The sequence below is a fragment of the Hemitrygon akajei genome, chromosome 17 (genome assembly GCF_048418815.1).
Source record: "Hemitrygon akajei chromosome 17, sHemAka1.3, whole genome shotgun sequence".
NCBI lineage: Eukaryota > Metazoa > Chordata > Chondrichthyes > Myliobatiformes > Dasyatidae > Hemitrygon > Hemitrygon akajei.
In genome coordinates, this window is record NC_133140.1 from 21,132,557 (window position 1) to 21,156,419 (window position 23,863).

Here is a 23,863-nt window from a genome sequence, read left to right on the forward strand (position 1 = left end):
ATCTTTGTATGTCAGTTGGTGTCTGCAGTGGGCTGGCGACTTTTCAAAGACTTATACAGGCAACCGTGAATGATTTACTCTTCCAAATTATGCTGGTGTACCTGGATGAGATTCTGGTGTGTTCGCAACCAAGGGGATAGGCACAGATCCCAAGAACATCTCGGCTGTTCAGCAGTGGTCAGTACCATCTACAGTCAAAGACTTCAGATCATTTCTTGGCTTTTGTAGTTGTTGTAGACGGTTCATTCAGGGATTCTCAAAGATTGCAGGTCCGCTGCATGGTGTAGTGAATTTGTGTCTTGGTGTGGGGAGTCCTGTAAAACAAATCAGCTGTTAAAACAGTCTTGGATGGGAGACTTTGATATGGTCAAAGAGAAACTGACCAGTTCACCTATCCACAGCTTTGCCGATGCAAGCAGACACGGATTAGGAGCTGTTTTATACCAGCAACAGGGAGAGACAAAGAGGGTTATTGCATATGCAAGCCAATGATTGAGACATAGAACATAGAACATAGAATTGTACAGCACATTACAGGCCCTTCGGCCCACAATGTTGTGCCGACCTTCAAACCCTGCCTCCCATATATCCCCCACCTTAAATTCCTCCATATACCTGTCTAGTAGTTTCTGAAACTTCACCAGTGTATCTGCCTCCACCACTGACTCAGGCAGTGCATTCCACACACCAACCACTCTCTGAGTGAAAAACCTTCCTCTAATATCGCCCTTGAACTTCCCTCCCCTTACCTTAAAGCCATGTCCTCTTGTACTGAGCAGTGGTTCCCTGGGGAAGAGGCACTGGCTGTCCATTCTGTCTATTCCTCTTAATATCTTGTACACCTCTATCATGTCTCCTCTCATCCTTCTCTCCAAAGAGTAAAGCCCTAGCTCCCTTAATTTCTGATCATAATCCATACTTTCTAAACCAGGCAGCATCCTGGTAAATCTCCTCTGTACCCTTTCCAATGCTTCCACATCCTTCCTATAGTGAGGCGACCAGAACTGGACACAGTACTCTAAATGTGGCCTAACTAGAGTTTAATACAGCTGCATCATTACATTGCGACTCTTAAACTCTATCCCTTGACTTATGAAAACTAACTCCCCATAAGCTTTCTTAACTACCCTATCTACCTGTGAGGCAACTTTCAGGGATCTTTGGACATGTACCCCCAGATCCCTCTGCTCCTCCATACTACCAAGTATCCTGCCATTTACTTTGTACTCTGCCTTGGAGTTTGTCCTTCCAAAGTGTACCACCTCACACTTATCTGGGTTGAACTCCATCTGCCACTTCTCAGCCCACTTCTGCATCCTATCAATGTCTCTCTGCAATCTTCGACAATCCTCTACACTATCTACAACACCACCAACCTGCTGAGAACAATGCTGAGAAGAATGATGGGAATTATAGCAGCATGAAATTAGAGCTGCTTGAAGTGTAGAAAAGTTTCGTGGTTACTTTTTGGGTTTGAAATTCACCGTAATTATTGGTGATAATCTGTTGTCCCACTTGAAAACTGCCAGATTGGGAGCAATTGAGCAGAGACGGATCTGACAGCTGTCAGTGTTTGACTGTGGTGTGCAGTATCTCCCAGGTCGGAGTGATACTGTGGCTGATGCTCTCTTTAGGTGAGCCTGAGCCTATGTCAGAGGATGCTGAGTTTGATGGGTCTGTGGCGATCTGTAGTCTGGTCAATCACGGCACTGCTCTTGACCCGGCACTAGTAACAGCTGGTCTTAAAAGCTGTAAGGTTAAACAGATTCAAGCTGTTGAAGCCAGTACTATCAATGTAAGTGGTCTGATGTAAGGAAACACTCCAATTCTCCTGGGACTTGCACGTTTTTCAGCAGCAAGACCCTGTGTTAAGCGTCTTCAGAAACTTATGGGACAGAAAAAGAAAGTCGAAAGGCAGGAACATGGAGCTCTGCCTAAAGCAGTTTTGTCTCTGTTAAAACACTGGGATGGTATCAGAGAGTGCAAGGGGTTTGGTATCGTGTAGTTGTGGATGGGAACCTCGGCCTCAGCTTGAGGGTGAAGTGCCGGCCGGGGTATGTACATGACTCGATGGGCCATCAAGGCGTTGAGCGTACTCTGCTCTTGTTGAGAAACAGATTTTTTTGGGTGGACATGCACGAGGATGTGGCACAGTGGATCAAAAGTAGTCCATATTGTGTGTTAACTGAAAAGCCACACCCTAAGATCTGTCCCCCCCATGAAACGATGTCTTGCTCAAAGTTGTCGCTGTAGATTTCACTGTGCTTGAGCCAGCAGCTGATGCACATGAGGATGTCTTGGTAGTCACAGATGTTTTTACAAAATTCACCCAAGCATTCCCAGCTCGGGATCAAAGGCAGATACCACAGCAAAGGTGCTCTTGAGTGAACGGTTTATGGAGTACGGTGTTCCTGAGAGATTGCATTCTGACCAAGGCCGTAACTTTGAAAGTGAGGTCATAGCTGAGCTTTGCAAGCTGTACGGGGTAAAGAAAAGCCGTACTACACCCCATCACCCTACTGGCAACGTTCAGTGTGAGCGTACGATGCATGATTAGTTGTGTCTGTTCTCTCCGGAAGAGAAACGCAGGAGGCCACACCATCTACTCGAGTTAGTGTACGCGTATGATGTGACACCTCATGCAACCACCGGATATTCCCATTATTACCTGCTGCTTGGCATTGATCCCCACTTGCCAGTGGATGCTGTGCTGGGGCGGGAACAGTCTGTGGACAGGAGATATGACTGGTTAGCCGTACACCAGAAACAACTGAGTGCTGCTCATGCCACAGTGAAAGAATACTCTGAACAGAAGGCTGCAGAACGCATTACCTTACAGGAGGATAAAATTCATTGTCCCCAGATTGATGTCTACCTACAGAACAGACCATTAAGACATAGTAAGATCCAGGATGCTTGGAAATCAGCTGTCTTACAGGGTGGTAGAGGTACTAGACAACACGTACACAGTGGAGCCTTTGGAGGGAGGGGCTATAAAAAGGGTGATCAGGCCCTGTGAGAAAGTTCTCCCCCCAGTTCCTCAGAGGAGAATGCAAACTCCTGTAATTCAGGCTAGCCCTCCCTGGGACATGAATCAGATTTTGAGGGTTCAGAGAATGGTGTGATATTGGGAGAAGATGTGTCAGAGCAGGGCGTACCTAACCTCGACCCTAGCCTTGACAGCAAAACTTCCAGAACATAGACTGTAGTGCCTGTGACAGCTGATACAGGGTCAGAAGCTGGTAGTCTTCCTGTCGCAGCACCCTGCAGGAGTAAAAGAGTAAATGCTGGGCAGCACTCTAACCCACATCACAAACCAAGGTTAGTTTTAGATGTGGCCTTCATACGTCCAGCAGCAGTGTCACAGATAAGTCAGGGAACAGCTGTGGAAATGAACAGTCAGCAGGTCGGGCTGCCTGACCTGCTGAGTTCCTCCAGTGTGTTGTGCGTGTTGCTTTGACGCCTCCATCTGCAGAGTATTTTGTGTTTAGTGTCGCAGATACTGGCCAGTCTAGGTTCAATTCCATTCAGAGAAGCAGTTGAAGAGGTTAAAAGTACTTTTGCAGTGAAAGGGTAATCAAGGACGCTGTACCTGTATGCAGGGGAGAATGTCACCAGGTGACCGCTGAATATCGTATTTATTGTTAAAGTACCCTTGTGTAACGCTAAAAATAGTTGCCTGTGCCTTTAAGAGAAAACGGTGATGTAATTTTGCACGGGTGGAGTGGAATGAAGAGTTGCCATGTTCTAGGGCAGGGCCAACTTGGCATGCCCGCACCCCCAGGGGGTGCGAGATGGAATTTCAGTGGGTGCGACAAATAATGGCTTGTGTCCTTGAGTGACAAGTCACGAGTAGCAGGGGCTCTGACAGAAATAGTTCAAATGTTATCAGAAAAGGGGATGGTGCCAGAGGATTGGTATATTCCTCATGTGGTTCCATTGTTTAAAAAGGGTTCTAAGAGTAAACCTAGCAATTATAGGCCTGTAAGTTTGACGTCAGTGGTGGGTAAATTAATGGAAAGTATTCTTAGAGATGGTATATATAATTATATGGATAGACAGGGTCTGATTAGGAACAGTCAACATGGATTTGTGCGTGGAAGGTCATGTTTCAGAAATTTTACTGAATTTTTTGAAGCCGTTACTAGGAAAGTTGACGAGGGTAAAGCAGTGGATGTTGTCTATATGGACTTCAGTAAGGCCTTTGACAAGGTTCCACACAGAAGGTCAGTTAGGAAGGTTCAATCGTTAGGTATTAATATTGAAGTAGTAAAATGGATTCAACAGTGGCTGGATGGGAGATGCCAGAGAGTAGTAGTGGATAACTGTTTGTCAGGTTGGAGGCCGGTGACTAGTGGTGTGCCTCACGGATCTGTACTGGGTCCAATGTTGTTTGTCATATACATTAATGATCTGGATGATGGGGTGATAAATTGGATTAGTAAGTATACAGATGATACTAAGATAGGTGGCGTTGTGGATAATGAAGTAGGTTTTCAAAGCTTGCAGGGAGATTTAGGCCAGTTAGAAGAGTGGGCTGGGCGATGGCAGATGGAGTTTAATGCTGATAAGTGTGAGGTGCTACATTTTGGTAGGAATAATCCAAATAGGACATACATGGTAAATGGTAGGGCATTGAGGAATGCAGTAGAACAGAGTGATCTAGGAATAATGGTGCATCTTTTCCTGAAGGTGGAATCTCATGTGGATAGGGTGGTGAAGAAAGCTTTTGGTACGCTGGCCTTTATAAATCAAAGCATTGAGTATAGGAGTTGGGATGTAATGTTAAAATTGTACAAGGCATTGGTGAGGCCAAATTTGGAGTATTGTGTACAGTTCTGGTCACCGAATTATAGGAAAAATGTCAACAAAATAGAGAAAGTACAGAGGAGATTTACTAGAATGTTACCTGGGTTTCAGCACCCAAGATACAGGGAAAGGTTGTATAAGTTAGGTCTTTATTCTTTGGAGCGTAGAAGGTTGAGGGGGGACGATAGAGGTATTTAAAATTATGAGGGGGATAGATAGAGTTGACGTGGATATGTTTTTTTCATTGAGAGTAGGGGAGATTCAAACAAGAGGACATGAGAGTTAGGGGGCAAAAGTTTAGGGGTAACATGAGGGGGAATCTCTTTACTCAGAGAGTGGTAGCTGTGTGGAATGAGCTTCCAGTAGAAGTGGTAGAGGCAGGTTCCGTATTGTCATTTAAAGTAAAATTGGATTGGTATATGGACAGGAAAGGAACGGAGGCTTATGGGCTGAGTGCAGGTAGGTGGGACTAGGTGAGAGTAAGCGTTTGGCATGGACTAGAAAGGCTGAGATGGCCTGTTTCCGTGCTGTAATTGTTACATGGTTATACAAAAGGTTAACACCCCAAAGGCTTCTAAATATGTTAAAACTTTGAAATTCATATTTTCCATTTTATTTCAGACTTCCGGCAGCTGCCGATATTTTGCTTTGTGTTTAATGTCTTCACCGTATCAGAGGCATTGTCCTGGTCATTTCTATCTGTACTCACACACTAACAAATTTAAAGCAGTCCATTCTCTGAATATTCCCAGTTTAGGGGAAGCATCATCAACCTGAACTGCTAATGCATAGATTCTGTTTGGCCTCAGCGATTCAGTGTTTGTCTCAGTGTCTCAGCCTCAGTGTTTGTAGTGTTGCATGCTGTTGGAGAAGTGGCGTCCATTGGGCACAGATGGTTTGGAGGGAGAGGCGTGGGATGGTGTGGTTTTGTATTGTAGAAAAGCACCAGCTACTTAGATTTCCAGACAGACGTAAACAAAAACACTAAGTAGTTGTGAAAACCATCATTATCACCAGAAAAAATGTACTAATAAGGCTAAAGAGTGACACATCCCTTGGACTTGATGGCCTGTATCCAATGTCTTAAAGAAGTGATTGCAGAGATGGTGGCAGCAATGACTGTGACTTCCAAAATGTCCTCACTTTGGGGGGGAAAGAACAAATCTATTGCCCTGTCTAAATAAGGGGAAAGTGAAAAATTATAAACCAGGTTAGAATGAGGTGGGTTTTACGGGTGTCTTATTCACTTAGAATATCATTAAAAACAATTGAACTGAATCAGCATGGCTGTAGAAAAGGAAAATAATGTTTGATAAATCTGTTAGTTCTCTTGAGGACTTCACTAACCAGGTGAATAAAAGCAGCTAGTTGATGAAGTATATCTGACTGTAATCAACAGGCAGGAGACTGCGCACCCTGACACCTTCACGTTCATTTTGGGAGATTATAACCAGACCAGCATGAGAAAGTCACTAAATAATTATCATCACCAAATCACTTGCTATCACACCGGACCATTGTTACACCACCTTCAGAAGTGCTTACCGTGCTATCCCACGCCCACATCAGGAGGTCTGATCACCTGGCTTACTTCTACTCCCTGAATACAGGCAGAGACTGAAGACTGGAGCACCAATTGTGATGATCAAGAAGATATGGACAAGAGAAGCACAGGAGCACCTGCAGGATTGCTTTGCATCGGTGGACTGTATTCAGGGATTCATTTTTGAACCTGGATGAGTATGCTGCAGTTGTTACCAACTTCATTAAAACCTGTGTGGATGAGTGTGTGTCTACAACAACTTGCTGCACATTCCCAAACCAAAAGCTGTGAATGAACCAGGGGGTTCGTCGTCAGCTGTTGGCTAGATCTGTGGCATTTAAGACTGGTGACCCAGGTCTGGACCAGAAAACCAGGTATGACTTGTGGAGGGCCTTTTCAAGAATGAAGAGACAATTTCAAATGAAGTTGGAGGCAACATCGGATGTACGACAACCCTGGCAGGGTTTGCAGGTCATTACTTCCTACAAAGCGAAACCCAATAGCATGAATGGCAGCAATGCTTCACTACCAAATAGGTTCAATCCTTATCAGCCCATTTTGAAAGGGAAAATGTAACTACAGCTGTGAAGATCACTGCTGCACCCGGTGACCCTGGGATCTGTCTTGGAGGCTGATGGAGGGAGAGCCCTTGCAAGATGGTAGGCTCTGAAAACTTGTCCCAACCAACTGGCAAGAGTATTCAAGGACATTTTCAAACTTTCATTGCTACGGTTGGAAGTTCCCACCTGCTTAAAAAGGGCAAAAATTATACCACTGGCCAAGAAGAGTAGTGTAAGCTGCCTTTTGACTATTGTCCAGTAGTACTCACATCTACAGTCATGAAATGCTTTGTGAGGTTGGTCATAGATAGAATCAACTCCTGCCTCAGCAAGGACCTTAACCTACTGCAATTTACCCATGACCACAGTAGGTCTATGGTAGATGCAATCTCAATGGCTTTCCTCAGGGCCTTAGATCACCTGGACAATACAAACACCTATGTCAGGATGTTGTTTGTTAACTATAGCTCAGCATTTAACACCATCATTTTCACAGTCCTGATCGATAAGCTATAGAACCTGGGCCTCTGTGCTTCCCTCTGCAATTGGATCCTCAACTTCCTAACCGGAAGGCCACATTCTGTGCAGATTGATGATAATATCTCCTCCTTGCCGATGATCAACATTGGCACACCTCGGGTGTGTGCTTAGCCCACTGCTCTACCCTCTATATACCCATGACTGTGTGGCTAGGCATAGCTCAAATACCATCTATAAACTTGCTGATGATACAACCATTGTTGGTAGAATCTCAGATGGTGATGAGAGGGCATACAGGAGCGAGATATGCCAACTATTGAAGTGGTGTCACAGCAACAACCTTGCACTCAATGTCAGCAAGACCAAAGAACTGGTTGTGGACTTCAAGAAGGGTAAGACAAGGGAGCATAAACTAATCCTCATAGAGGAGTCAGATGTGGAGAGAGTGAGCAATTGCAAGTTTCTGGGTGTCAAGATCTCTGAGAATCTAACCTGCAGCAATAAAAAATGCAAGACAGTGTCTATATTTCATTAGGAGTTTGAGGAGATTTGTTTTGTCACCTAAAACACTCAAACTTCTACAGATGTACCACGGAGAGCATTCTGACAGGCTGCATCACTGTCTGGTATGGGAGGGGCTACTGCACAGGATCAAAAACAGCTACAGAAAGTTGTAAAACTAGTCAGCTCCATCTTGGGCACTAGCCTCCGTAGTATCCAAGATATTTTAAAGGAGTGGTGCCTCAGAAAGGTGGCGTCCATTATTAACTCAACACCCAGGGCATGCCCTTTGTCATTGTTCAGAAGCCTGAAGCTTCTTCCCCCCGCCATCCGATTCCTAAATGGACATTGAACCCATAAACACTAAATCACTTCTTCAATATTATTTCTGTTTTTACACTCTTTTATACGTGTGTATGTTACTGTAATTGATTTGTTTTTTCTATATTATCATGTATTGCATTGTACTGCTGCAGCTAAGTTAACAAATTTCACAGCATATGCCAGTGATATTAAACCTGATTCTGATATAGAAACATAGAAACCCTACAGCACAATGCAGCCCTTAGGCCCACAATGCTGTGCCGAATATGTACTTACTTTAGAAATTATGTAGGGTTACCCATAGCCCTCTATTTTCCTAAGCACCATGTACCTATCCAGGAGTCTCTTAAATGATCCTATAGTATCCAGGTTCACCACCGTCACCAGCAGCCCAATCCACGCATTCACCACTCTCTGCGTTTTAAAAAAAAACTTAACCCTGACATCTCCTCTGTACCCACTTCCAAGCACCTTAAAACTGGGATTCCAGAAAAGATTTGATAAGCTGCCAAACATGAGAGCTGGTGATGTTGGGATTAATATTGGAATGGATAAACGATCAGTTAACTAACAAAACAAGCATGGAGAGTCCAGATAAATGAACTATTATTCAGAGTGTTCACCTAGAATTCATGGGGTGCTACAGGTTTATGGGTTTCAATTAATTACAGTCTGTTGCAATGACATAAGGATCAAGATACTTGGCCAAATTTGCTGTACAAAAATAAGAGGCAGGGAACATATAATGAAGAGAGCGTAACAGGCATGCAAAGAGCTACATGTAAATCAATTGAGTGTGCAAACAAGACCAGAAAATGTGGGAGGAGTAGGCCATTCAGCTCATTGAGCCTGCTCCGCCATTCCATCATGGCTGATTTATTATCCCTGTCAACCCCACCTTCTCCCACCTTCCTTCTTCCCACAAACGCTGACACCCTGACTAATCAAGAACCTGTCAACTTCCGCTTTAAATATACTCAATGGCTTGCCCTCCACAGCCTTTTGTGATTCACTGCCCTCTGGCTAAAGAAATTCCACCTCATCTCTATTCTAAATGGACGTCCTTTTATTCTGAGGTTGTGCCCTCTGGTCCTGGACACTCCCACCATAGCAAACAGCACACAAAATGCTGGAGCAACTTGGTAGGGCAGACAGCATCTATAGAGGAAATGAGCAGTCAATGTTTCAGGGTGAGCCACCGCTATATCCACGCCAGTTGCTTTCCTGTAACGCCATAGGATATTATCTTGTTAAGCAGCCTCGTGTGTGATACCTGATCAAATGCCTTCTGAAAATGTCTTGAAGCTTATTGATAAGTTTTGAGGGGATGTTAGTATTGAATGCCAAACTGTATTCATAGAAACATAAAACTTATAGCACAATACAGGCCCTTCGGCCCACAAAGCTGTGCCGAACATGTCCTTACCTTAGAACTACCTAGGCTTACCCATAACCCTCTATTTTTCTAAGTTCCATGTATCCATCCAGGAGTCTCTTAAAAGACCCTATCATATCCGCCTCCACCACTGTCGCTGGCAGCCCATTCCACGCACTCACCACTCGCTGCGTAAAATAACTCACCCCTGACATCTCCTCTGTACCTACTTCCAAGCACCTTGAAACTGTGCCCTCTCATGCTAGCCACTTCAGCCCTGGGAAAAAGCCTCTGACTATCCACACGATCAATACCTCTCATTATCTTGTACACCTCTATCAGGTCACCTCTCATCCTCCATTGCTCCAAGGAGAAAAGGCCGAGTTCACTCAACCTGTTTTCATAAGGCATGCTCCCCAAACCAGGCAACATCCTTGTAAATCTCTTTTGCACCCTTTCTATGGTTTCCACAATAAAGAACATCCTGATGTATGCATCTTCACTGTCCAGATGTTCCAGAATTGAGTGAAGAGCCAATGAAATGGCATCTGCTGTTGACTTGTTTTGACAGTGGACATATTGGAGGAGATCCAAGTCACTTCTCAGACAGGAGTTGATAGGTTTCATCACCAACTTCTCAAAACACTTCATCACCTTGGATGTAAGTGTTAATAGTCATGAGGCCGGTTGCCACGTTCTTCATAGTCAGTGGTATAATTGAAGCCTGACTGAAGCAGATGAGTACCTCAGACTTCCGACTTGAGAGGTTAAAGATACTGGTGAAGACTTCATCCTGTTGATAAGCACAGATCTTTAGTCCTTGGCCACATTTCCTGTGGGCCAGATGCTTTTCGTGGGTTCACACTCTTGAAGGATGCTCCCACATTGACCTCAGTGACTGAAGTCATAGGATAATTGAGAGCTTTGGGAGTTTGTGAAGGTCCCTCCGTGATTTGGCAGTCAAAGCAAGCATGAAAGGCATTGAGCTCATCTGGGACAGAACCTGTTGTCACCAATATCACTTGGTTTCACTTGGTAGGAGGTGATGGCATTCAAGCTCTGCCACAGCTGTTGAGCATCCTTCAGTGATTCAAGTTTGGTCCAGCATTTACACTTCACATGTGAACTGGCCTTCTGGAGATCAGACCTGGATCTTTTGTATTTTAGTTGGTCACCAGACCTGCATGCCACTGATCTACCCCTCTGCAGATTGTGGTTCTTACAGTTCATCTAGTGCTTCCGGATGGGGAAGACAGATTTTTGTGGGGATACACTAGTCTATGATTGTTTTCATAAGATCTGTGTCAACTGTGGAGAGTTTATTCAGAAAGAACGAATACACGGTTGTAATGGATTTTCAAAAGCAGTGCTGGAGGCCCTCAGTTTCTCAAGAACATCAGCGAGCACAGTCAAGGACCCTTCCTCAGATCTGAAAAAGTGAGGTCAACTCTGTTTTAAGTTGTAGAAATGGGAGGGTGAACAGAACTAATGTTACCAGGATAATTTGTCTTTCTAAAATATTACCTGGTAGAAACCAAAGAGAAAAAATTAAAGTTGCAGTAGAAGGGGGTTGACAGAAATGGTTAAATTTGGCATTAAGCTGAACGGCCCAAATAGAAAATGAGGTGCTGTAGCTTGAGCTTCATTGGAGCTGACGTCCGAGAGGTCAGAGTGGGAGTGGGATGGAGCAGTGATTTGGAACTGGAAGTTCAGGGTCATTCTTGAGTTTCATTGGAGCTGACGTCCGAGAGGTCAGAGTGAGAGTGGGATGGAGCAGTGATTTGGAACTGGAAGTTCAGGGTCATTCTTGAGTTTCATTGGAGCTGACGTCCGAGAGGTCAGAGTGAGAGTGGGATGGAGCAGTGATTTGGAACTGGGTCATTCCTATGGACAGAATGGAGGGGATCAGCAAACTGCTCACATGATCTGTGTTTAGTTTCATAACGCAGAGATGACACAGTCTGCTGGACACTACACTGAACTGTAAAACTGTAAATCACAGCAATAATGTGGTTAGTCGGTGACTCAGGATGCTGCATTCGTGGCTTGAAAGCTGCCTGTGTTTGCTCCCATGCAGGTAATTTGCTGAAGAGTTGTGGATGGAATTGGACATGGTGTGAATATCACCAAACATCTCCATTTCTGGTGGAAGGATGGTCAATGATGAAAGACGGTGCATTGTCCTGCAGTGACATAGAAAGATAGAAAACCTACAGCACAATACAGGCTCTTTTGCCCACAGAGTTGTGCCGAACATGTCCCTACCTTAGAAATTAGTAGGCTTACCCATAGCCCTCTATTTTTCTAAGCTCCATGTACCTATCTAAAAGTCTCTTAACCTCCACCAGCATTGCTGGCAGCCCATTCCACGCACTCAACACTCTCTGCGTTTTTAAAAAAAAAATCATCCCTGACATCTCCTCTGTACCCACTCCCCAGCACCTTAAACCTGTGTGCTCTTGTGGCAGCCATTTCAGCCCTGGGAAAAAGCCTCTGACATCCTGAAGCTGATTTGAGAAGCTGCCACTCTGGATACTAAGGGGCTGGGTCTAATGATGACAGGACTCTAGACTGTTGACTTTCCAGGCAGGTGCTTTGCAATTACTCCAGTGCATCCCTCTCTATGTACCTCCTGCAGCTCAGGATGTGGCAAGATTTCCCTGCGATCAAACCTCACCTCCTGTGTGTTGGGTGGAGTATGCACATTTCCCCACAACCACTGGGGGGGAGGTCCCCAGGTGCTCTAGTTTCTGCCCACATCCCAAAAACATGCTGTTTGGTAAGTCAACCAGGTATGATAGACTGCCCCGAAAAGGTGTCCGAAGAATGGTGCAGGTGGAGTGGGGAGCTCCTGGGATGCATGTGGTGGGGGGAGGGGAAGGGAGGGGAGGATGGAATTAGTATAGAGATGTAGCATGGAAATCATACAGCATAGAAGCAGACCCTTTGGCCCACCAAGCACCCATTTACCCCTGAAATGTAGCAGTTTCAGAGTGTCTGTTGAGTTCAGAGTGGGGCATCATTTTAAGGTTATTAGAAGAAAGTACAGGGGTGATGTCAGAGGCATATTCTTTACACAGGGGCTGGCGAGTGCCTGGAATGCCTGCCAGGGATGGTGGCAGGGGCAGTTACATTAGGGGCATTAAAGAAACTCTCATATAGGGACAAGGATGATAGAAAAATGAAGGGCTACGTAGGACAGAGGGATTGATTGATTTTAGAGTAGGTTATAATGTCAGCACAACGTCGTGGGCCACAAGGCTTGTACTGTGTTGCAAGGTTCTATGTATGCAAGTCCTATTTTATTCATCACATCTACTCCATCCCCCAGATTCTACTGCTCACCTACACCCGAGAGGCAATCTATGGTGTGACATTCACCTACCAATCCATATGGTTTTGGAATGCAGGAATAAACCGGAGCACCCTTGGAAATCGATTTGGTCAAAGGGAGAGCATACAAAGAGCACTAGAAGTCAGGGTTGAACCTGGTTCTCTGGAACTGTGAGGCATTAACTCTTCAAGCTGCACCACTGTGTTTGATATTCTCATGCCAGAAGGCCTTTATCCATGCTCTTTAACTGATTTAATGCCCCATCATCAGTAATGGTGTTATAATCTAGCCTCTCATAATTTCTCCCCATCCCTCCTTCCCTCGTTTCCATTCCTTGTTCTGACTATTCTTTCATCCCTTTTCTCACCTGCCCATCACCTCTCTCTGGCTGCCCTCTCCTCTGTTCCGTGGTCCACTGTCCACTCCTATTAGAATCATCCTATCGCCCTTTACCTCAACCCCTCTCCCCTCGCAGCTTCTTACCTCATCCCCTCTGCCCTCGCATCTTACCTCATCCCCTCTGCCCTCGCATCTTATCTCATCCCCTTTCCCCTCACATCTTATCTCATCCCCTCTCCCCTCGCTTCTTACCTCTTCCACTTCTCCCCTCGCATCTTACCTCGTCCCCTCCCCTCACATCTTCTTACCTCATCCCCTCTGCCCTCGCATCTTACCTCATCCCCTTTCCCCTCACATCTTATCTCATCCCCTCTCCCCTCGCTTCTTGCCTCGTCCCCTCTCCCCTCACATCTTCTGACCTTGTCCCCTCTCCCCTCGCAGCTTCTGACCTCGTCCCCTCTCAAATTCATCCAAATTCCCCCTCACCTGGCCTCGGCTATAACCTGCTTGTATGTACCTCCCCTCCCCCAACCTTTTTATTCTGGCTCTCCCCACCCTCCATTACAGTAAGGATGAAGGGTGTTGGCCTGAAACATTAACTGTTTATTCTCCTCCATAGACATGTTGCTCAAGATTTACAGCATCTGCAGAATCTCTTGTGCATACATGGTATACATCTCTCTGACTTTAAATGTACCTATTGAACCTCTGGATTTGCTGTGTCGGGTGCTGACTTCAGGTTTTGAAACTGTATGTACATTGGACATGAGATTGAGGCTTGGAACAATTCACTGGATTTGCTCGATTTTACTTTGTTTAAATAACAAATCTAATTGATAATTAAGTTCTGGCTGTTTTGATGCTTAGAATTTAAAACAATATTCAAAGCAGCCAGATGAATATTAGAAGCTTGAGGGTGTCAGTTTGAGTGAGTCTAATTTAGTAGGAATGTGGTAATGCTGGCTGACAGTCATTGCATCCGAAGTTCTCTGCTCCCAGCCTATTGTTGAGATTCCACAGTTGGTTGGGTGAAGCTGAAACGCAGCATTTGCATGTAATCCTTTGTGGAACTGTTGTCCTATGAAATCTCTGCCGTGTTGGAGCCATTGTTCGGGCTGGATGACTGTGCAGGAGTGGGGCTGCTGGCTCGCTGGGGTCAGGTGGTGTGCAGTGGGTCAGTGGCGGGTGCCATTGTGTTTGGGAGCAGTGTTATTATCCTAAAGTCAGTGTCAGATGATATACTGTTGCGGTTGGGGCCAGTATCAGATGCTGATGCATTGGGGGAGTTTTAGAGCCAGCTGATAGTCAGTGTGATGAACCCAGCTGTGTCTTTGGAACATGGATGGATACAGCAGCAGTGTGCCTGCCTTCCTCAACAAGCTGTGGACTTTAGTGGAAGACCCCGAGACCAATGACCTGATATGCTGGAGTGTGGTGAGTCGTTGGCATCAGAGAACTTGCCAATTGGGGAAGGAGCTCACAATAGTGTAGGGCGAACATCCGGCTACAGATCAAACTAATGATGGGTCACTTCACTTTGTAAATGGACTACCAACAGATCGATTTTTAAAAAGTTATTATAAATTTCAAACCTTTGTTGTTGAATGAGGCCAAGGACAAGAAGTCTTTTATCTCGCTCTGTCAAATTATTTGCGGATGAAATGAGATATCCTTGTTGGTTTTGGGATCTCTGACTGAGGTTATGATAATGTTAGGTTCAGTGAGGCAGCACAAGTGTGTAATGAATGATACGTGTGGGCACTGCCTTCTGTACGGTATCCTGGCATTGTGGCTGTGCCCACTTCCTTTCCAGGCTCGACCAAGGGTTTTGATCAGCTGTTTATTCCCCTCCATAGATGCCACCTGACCTGATTTCCTCCAGCATTTTGTGTATTGCTAAAGATTTACAGCATCTGCAGAATCTCGTGTGTTTAGTTTGCTAGATTACTTTGCTATAGTCTGCTCTGCTGGGTGCTGACTCCAGGATTTGAAAATGTACTTACATTGGACATGAAACGGAGGCTTGGAACAATTCATTGGATTGCTCAACATTGCTTTTGCTTTGTTTGAATGGTAAATTTAATGTGTAACCCTCGATCAATTGGTTCCAAGAAAAAAGAAGCGATGGATTTCACTATATTATGCCACTGGGGGACAACCAGATCCCAGGAGTTCCTAATCTTGTGCCCAGTGAAAAAGACACTAACAGGGTGGGGGGGGGGGGGGGGAAGAGGGGGATATCTAGTTAATTTAGCCTTGGTAAAACTACCTCATTAATTACATAGTAAAGGCAGAAACATCTTGCCTGTTTCAAAAATTTTTTTAAAAAACCCACAGGCGATGCATTCATCTTAATAATTGATAATTTTTTGGTCCGTCTCATCATATCTAAGTAATTTTGTTCCTGGGTACATCCTCGGCACCAAACCTGGTTTAAACGGCTCTCAAAAATTTTCTACACAATTCCCTTCCTGCCTTTGTTACCAGCGGTTTCCTCGTTATGACGGTCACTACACTTCACTCAGTGACACACACTAAATGCTGGTGGGACTCAGCAGGTCAGGCAGCATCTATGGAGAGGAGTAAATAGTCGATGTTTCAGACCAAGACCCTTCATCAGGGTCACAAAGGTATTCGTTTGACTGTGGAGTATTCTGGGTGATTCAGAGCATGTGAAAGTATGAATGCGTTCTTTTCAAGTTCCTCACTTTCTCCAGCATGACAGAACACCAGCTGCTCTTCTAAGTTTTTGAATGTGGCTTCCGACACTTTGGCTTTAAGATTCCATCGGTGGCAGTGTTGCACCCTCCTCTCCCCACAACATGCTTGACAAGTCGCAGATAATTCCTGACCTTGCTCCCTTCTCTGCAGCACAACTAACATAACAGTGAACTTGGAGACCTGGCGATGATGAGGGCCATTCCTTGGGTGTAGGCTTGAAAGAAAATGATCAGTTACTGAAACACTAGTGTAAACAGAAAAAACCGAGACAGATCCACAACTAAAGCAGTGGGACTAACTTTGTTCTTGCTCTAATACTCTCTGGCACTGAGCTTTATGCGTTTATGAATTAGTTTGTGAGTTGTGGACATTAGTCTATTATTGTCCCCTGTATCTGAAATGTTACTGTGTGGTCAGACGTAAACGTACCTTCACTGATGTTACAACAGAATCTGTCGGGGTGGTGGTAAAATCCAGTGTTAGCGGAACTGAAGAGGCGCGCATTTGTTTTTAAAGCTATGTATCGTACATAATCATGTCTGGTATCAGCCACTGACAATTATTTAAAAGGCTTTTCCTTCCTGTCTTTAGAAGATAGACCATTTGGCCCATATGTTGCCCTGATATGACTCCCTCATTTGCATTCCTCTCTCTACATCGTTGTGGTGCAGGCTCTCTCATTGCCTCTGTTATTTTTGTTTCAATGTTTCTAACAACTTCTCATTATCTTGGCATGCTTGTTTAACATTTCCAGATGCTTTTGCCATTTTTTTAACTTCAGTTTTAAAATTCCCTTTCACAGGGTATGTTCTTAAATATGTGAAGAGCTTGGTTGAATCTCAAACACATTTTAAAATGCTGCAAAAGTGATTTAAAAGAAAGGTGTGATTTCTTGTGCAGTGATGAAGAAGAGCTAGGTTGAGAAAAGTTCTTTATTCCAAATGCCACATGCTGAAGCCCCTCATCTACCTATTCAGATAACAAAGTTAGGATTCCCAGCTTCAGCCAACTTTCTTCTAAACACAAAATGAACAAAGAAGAACAGAAATTGCTGGTACAGGTTTCTCCTGCTATCCGAAAGTAGAGCGTTCCTATGAAACCTTTCGTAAGCCGAAATGGCGTAAAACGAAGAAGCAATTACTGTTAATTTATATGGGAAAATTTTTTGAGCATTCCCAGACCCAAAAAATAACCTACCAAATTGAGGATTATAAAGAATGTAAGAAGAATCTTAAGAAAGAAATTAGAAAAGCTAAAAGAAGATACGAGGTTGTTTTGGCAAGTAAGGTGAAAATAAATCCAAAGGGTTTCTACAGTTATATTAATAGCAAAAGGATAGTGAGGGATAAAATTGGTCCCTTAGAGAATCAGAGTGGACAGCTATGTGTGGAGCTGAAAGAGATGGGGGAGATTTTGAACAATTTCTTTTCTTTGGTATTCACTAAGGAGAAGGATATTGAATTGAGTAAGGTAAGGGAAACAAGTAGGGAAGTTATGGAAACTATGATGATTAAAGAGGAGGAAGTACTGGTGCTTTTAAGGAATATAAAAGTGGATAAATCTCTGGATCCTGACAGGATATTCCCTAGGACCTTGAGGGAAGTTAGTGTGGAAATAGCAGGGGCTCTGACAGAAATATTTCAAATGTCATTAGAAACAGGGATGGTGCCGGAGGATTGGCGTATTGCTCATGTGGTTCCATTGTTTAAAAAGGATTCTAAGAGTAAACCTAGCAATTATAGGCCTGTCAGTTTGATGTCAGTGGTGGGTAAGTTAATGGAACGTATTCTTAGAGATGGTAAATATAATTATCTGGATAGACAGGTTCTGATTAGGAAGTCAACATGGATTTGTGCGTGGAAGTTCAAACAACACACACAAAATGCTGGTGGAACACAGCAGGCCAGGCAGCATAGAAACATAGAAAATAGGTGCAGGAGTAGGCAATTCGGCCCTTCGAGCCTGCACCGCCATTCAGTATGATCATGGCTGATCATCCAACTCAGAACCCTGTACCTGCTTTCTCTCCATACCCCCTGATCCCTTTAGCCACAAGGGCCATATCTAACTTCCTATTAAATATAGCCAATGAACCGGCCTCAACTGTTTCCTATGGCAGAAAATTCCACAGATTCACCACTCTCCGTGTGAAGAAATTTTTCCTCATCTCGGTCCTAAAAGGCTTCCCCATTATCCTTAAACTGTGACCCCTCATTCTGGACTTCTCCAACATCGGAAACAATCTTCCTGCATCTAGCCTGTCCAATCCCTTTAGAAATTTATACGTTTCAATAAGATCCCCCCTCAATCTTCTAGCATCTATAGGAAGAAGCACTGTCGACGTTTCGGACTGAGACCCTTTGTCAGGACTAACTGAAAGGAGAGATACTAATAGATTTGAAAGTAGTGGGGGGAGGGGGAAATGCGCAATGATAGGAGAAGACCGGAGGGGGAGGGGTGTAGCTAAGAGCTGGAAAGGTGATTGGCAAAAGTGATACAGAGATGGAGAAGGGAAAGGATCATCTTATTGAATTTTTTGAAGAGGTTACGAGGAAAGTTGACAAGGGTAAAGCAGTGGGTGTTGTCTATATGGACTTCAGTAAGGCCTTTGACAAGGTTCCGCACGGAAGGTTAGTTAGGAAGGTTCAATCGTTAGGTATTAAAATTGAAGTAGTAAAATGGATTCAACAGTGGCTAGATGGGAGATGCCAGAGAGTAGTGGTGGATAACTGTTTGTCAGGTTGGAGGCCGGTGACTAGTGGTGTGCCTGAGGGATCTGTATTGGGTCCAATGTTGTTTGTCATATACATTAATGATCTGGATGATGCGGTGGTAAATTGGATTAGTAAGTATGCAGATGATACTAAGGTAGGTGGCGTTGTGGATAATGAAGTAGGTTTTCAAAGCTTGCAGAGAGATTTAGGCCAGTTAGAAGAGCTGAACGATGGCAGATGGAGTTTAATGCTGATAAGTGTGAGGTGCTACATTTTGGTAGGACTAATCCAATTAGGACATACATGGTAAATGGTAGGGCATTGAAGAATGCAGTAGAACAGAGTGATCTAGGAATAATGGTGCATAGTTCCCTAAAGATGGAATCTCATGTGAAGAAAGCTTTTGGTATGTTGGCCTTTATAAATCAGAGAATTGAGTATTGGAGTTGGGATGTAATGTTAAAATTGTACAAGGCATTGATAAGGCCAAATTTGGAGTATTGTGTACAGTTCTGGTCACCAAATTATAGGAAAGATGTCAACAAAATAGAGAGAGTACAGAGGAGATTTACTAGAATGTTACCTGGGTTTCAGCACCTAAGATACAGGGGAAGGTTGTACAAGTTAGGTCTTTATTCTTTGGAGCATAGAAGGTTGAGGGGGGACTTGATAGAGGTATTTAAAATTATGAGGGGGATAGACAGAGTTGATGTGGATAGGCTTTTTCCATTGAGAGTAGGGGAGATTCAAACAAGAGGACATGAGCTGAGTGTTAGGGGCAAAAGTTTAAGGGTAACATGAGGGGGAATTTCTTTACTCAGAGTGGTAGCTGTGTGGAATGAGCTTCCAGTAGAAGTGGTAGAGACAGGTTCGGTATTGTCATTTAAAGTAAAATTGGATAGGTATATGGACAGGAAAGGAATGAAGGGTTATGGGCTGAGTGCGGGTCAGTGGGACTTGGTGAGAGTAAGTGTTCGGCACGGACTAAAGGGACCAAGATGGCCTGTTTCCGTGCTGTAATTGTTATATAGTTATTTGGTTATTGGAGTTGGAGGTCATAGTTGTTGTTCTTGGGGAAAGTTTAGCTGTGCACAAACTTCAAGGATATGTTTTGTATCTGAATGTTCCGAGATCCTTGCCAATGTTCCTGCTAGGAGTACAGCACATCTGAGAACAGGAGGAGAAGGGCCAATGATGGAGAGGGTGAAGGGCTGGGAGCAGTCTCCTTCGCTGACCGCCTTCGGAGAGGCACATCGGAGTTGCAATCATTCTGGAGGCATTGGTGATCAAATTTAAGGCAGAACACCAGTGAGGCATCTGCAGTAGATATAGAGATGAAATCAGACTCCTGGGCCACGATTACTGCAGGCCATGGTAACTGACAATGCATCCCTTACCAAGGGGCAGGGTTTCATCTTCTGCTATTAGCACAGAATCAGCACTCAATTACTGCAGCTATCAATAAAGATAGAAAGAGAACAGAATCAAGCAGGCACTGAGAGCGTGAATTTACTAGGTTTGTGGTGCCCCAAAGGTTATGGAATGAGAGAGGGTGTAAGGATCATAACAAGCAGAAGTATCACTGCTTGAATGTACAGGTAACCTGTAACCAACAAACAAAATCATGCTTGATGTGTTCACCCTGAGGCTGTAGCCAGTGAATTTCAGCTACTATGCCGAGCGGATGGATCCTTTCATAGACTCTAAGTTGTGTGGAAGGTTCACATACTGCCTCAGCCGTTGGTCAATAGGGTCTATGTGTGGAGAGTCAGTGGGAGCTGAGGTGATCTTTCACTGTTTGGACGTTTTGAGTTCTCTGTTGTCTGCTGCATCCTCACTGCACAGCGACAGGAAGATGACCCACCCAGCCAACACACTTTTTGCCCCTCTTCCCTCCGGGAGAAGGTTCAGGAGGTTGAAGAATCGTACGGCCAGATTTGGGAACAGCTTCTTTCTAACTGTGATAAGACTACTGAACGGATCCTGACCCAGATCTGGGCTGAACCTTCCAAATATCCGGACCTGACTTGCACTACCTTATTTTCCCTTTTCTATTTTCTAATTATAATTTATAATTTAAATTTTTATTATATTTACTTGGATTTGTACTTCGGAGAGCGCGAAGCGCAGAATCAAATATCGCTGTGATGATTGTATGCTCTAGTATCAATTGTTTGGTGACAATAAAGTAAAGCTCAGGAAGGAAGATGGCGGATGGATCGATTCCTTGTGGACGTGCAGCTACAGTGTGCTCGATAATTTAATGATCAGGTACAAAGAGACACTTTGAGCCTGAATGCAGAAAGACTCTGCCATATTTGGACTGTGGCACTGAAGTCTAAGTCTCAGCAGTCCTTCTTGCTACTCAACAAGATTACCATAAGGCTTCTCTCTAGCAAGGACATCCTGGGCATTCCCAGCAAAATACTAGAACTGGGCACTTACTGCATCTATCTCTAAGATTGACAAAGAACAATGAAAACTTACAGGATGTTATTGAGACTTGAGAACCCGAGTTATAGGGAGAGGTTGAATAGGCTAAGACTTTATATCCTGGAGTGTAGGAGATTGAGGGGAGATTTGATCGAAGTATACAAGATTATGAGGGGCATGGATAGGGTAAGTGCCAGAGGACTTCTTCCTCTGGGTGAGACCAAAGCCAGAGGTCATATGTTAAGGGTGAAAGATGAAGTATTTAAGTGGAACTGGAGGAGGACCTTCTTCACAGAGAAGATGGTGTGAGCATGGATTGAGCTGGCAGTGGAAGTGGATTTAATTGCAATATTTAAAAAGTTCAGATAAATACATGAATGGGAGGGTTATGGAGTGCTATGGTCCAGATGGGATGTGGCAGAATAACAGTTCAATGTAGATTACATGGGCCATCATCCTGACATTAGCCAGTACTGTCTGGTGTGGTGTAGCATGCTCTCGTGATGTACCACCTTCAGTGAATTGTCAGTAATGCTGAAAAGGTCATTGGCTGCAGTCTGCCATCACTCCAAGACTTGTATGTGTCCAAAACAAAGAAGTAGGCAGGAAAATCATTGCAGGCACTACCCATTCTGCAAGGTGCCTTTTCCAAAAAATTCCTCCTGGAAAACGTGATAAGGCTATTAAATCAAAAACATCTTGTCATCTCAAAAGTTTCTTACCCCAGGCAGTTAATCTGATCAACCATTCTAGTTGCCCCCTCCCCCCGTCTATTTATTACACCCTACCCACCACAGCACTCCCCTCATTACACTGCACTGTAGACACTAAGCTACTTGCTACAATGCTGTTTACATTGCAAATACATTCTGGTATTTGTGTGTTTATGCACATATTATTCCATATCTGTATTTTAATCTCTAGTTTTAATGTTTATATAATTGTTTATAATTGTTGGATGCTCTTTTTGTTGCATGTTGTACCAACACACCACAGCAAATCCCTAATTCATGTAAATGTATCTGGTGAATGAAGTTGATCCTTGATTGTCTTTTGAGCTTCAAAGTCTTTGGAGACTGGGATACAGTGTTGCATATAAACCATATAACAATTACAGCATGGAAACAGGCCATCTCAGCCCTTCTAGTCCGTGCCGAACGCTTACTCTCACCTAGTCCCACCGACCCGCACTCAGCCCATAACCCTCCATTCCTTTCCTGTCCATATACCTATCCAATTTTACTTTAAATGACAATACCGAACCTGCCTCTACCACTTGCAGTTGCAGTTCGAGCGGATGAGGCAGCAAGCTGAGCTTTGAATGCAGCACTTGGATGTTGGGAGTCAGCTGCCTCTGGCACAATGGAGGTGCTGATATCTGATAGCAGGCACTGCCCCGTGGTTGGGTTCCTGAGTGTTGATGCCTTCTTGCTGCTGGAAAGGATCGGCCCTAGGTTCTGCCTACTGTGCTCAGACCTCCCACACGTTACCAGGCATGTGTCTGTGGCTTCTCCTCAGCTTTCATTAATAGACTGCCCATTGTCATTCATATCAGAGTACAGACAGTCCCCAGATTATGTAAGGGTTCTGATCGTGAGAACTGCCCTTTGTGAGTTTTCTCTGTAAGTCAGAAACATTCCTTTTCTGTAATAACCCTTATCGTATCACTCCATGTGCACCTGTTATAACTTTACTTTGAATAGTCACCCTCTCACTTGCCAGAACTAACCTAATGGAATATATGCGGTCTCCAGTCATTAACAAATGCCTTGAAATATTTTATTGTTATTAGCTTGAAAAATGTCTTAATACTGATATGGGAGAAAGTGAAATCATCCGTAAGCTTCTGTATGGTGAAGCAGAACTGGTGGGCAACCTTTCCAGCTTACACAAGAGATTCTGCAGATGCTGGAAATCCTGAGTAACACACATCAGTATCAGGTTTATTATCACCGGCATGTGTCATGAAATCTGTTAATTTAGCAGCAGCAGTTCAATGCAATACATAATCTAGAAGAAGAAAAAAATAATAATAATGAATAAACAAGTAAATCGGTAGCTCAGATGTAACACACAGGAAATGTGAGAGGAACAGTGGTGAGGAATAAACAGTCGACTTTCTGATCTGAGACACTTCACCAGGACTGGAAAGGAAGGGGGAAGAAGCCAGGATAAGAGGTTGGGATGTGGGGAGGGGGAAAGGGGAAGGAGTTCAAGCTGGAAGGTGATTGGTGAGGTCAGGTGACATGAACATCAGGTTCTCTAACTTCCTTCCCCTCTCTCGTTTCCATGCCCCATTCAGGCTCCCTTCTTATTCCTTCTCTTCTCCTCACCTCCCTCTGGTGCCCTTCCTCCTTTCCGTTCTTTCATAGTCCACTCTCCTCTCCTCCTGATTCCTCCTCCTTCAGTGCTTTAACTTTTCCACCTCCCAGTTCAACCCCCCCTCACCTGACCTCACCAATCTGTCTAAGTCCTTCTGTAGCCTAAATCCTCAAAACTACCTGCCCCACCACCCATCTTTGTATGGTCAGCAAGCCTTCCAACAAAGCCATCGATTCCATCATCCAAATCATTGACATATAATGTAAAAGGAATCAGTCCCTGGGGAACTTGTAGCCAACCAGAAAAGGCTCCTTTCATTCCCACTCTTTGCACCCACCGCTTCATCCATGCTCATGCCCACTCCATGGGCTCATAGCTTGTTAGGCAGCCTCATGCGTGGCACCTTTT

General features: G+C 44.3%; 1 protein-coding gene across 3 annotated transcripts in view; it reads left to right on the forward strand.

Moving 5' to 3' along the window:
* The first annotated feature begins 14,419 nt into the window (after positions 1–14,419).
* The window catches only part of hsf4 (heat shock transcription factor 4), a 90,992-nt gene continuing 81,548 nt past the window's right edge, over positions 14,420–23,863 (forward strand). For all 3 annotated transcript variants that reach the window (XM_073070587.1, XM_073070589.1, XM_073070588.1), the window contains exon 1: positions 14,420–14,699. In XM_073070587.1, the coding sequence (XP_072926688.1) occupies positions 14,604–14,699 (96 nt within the window). In that variant the 5' untranslated portion in view covers positions 14,420–14,603. The remainder of the gene's footprint in view (positions 14,700–23,863) is intronic.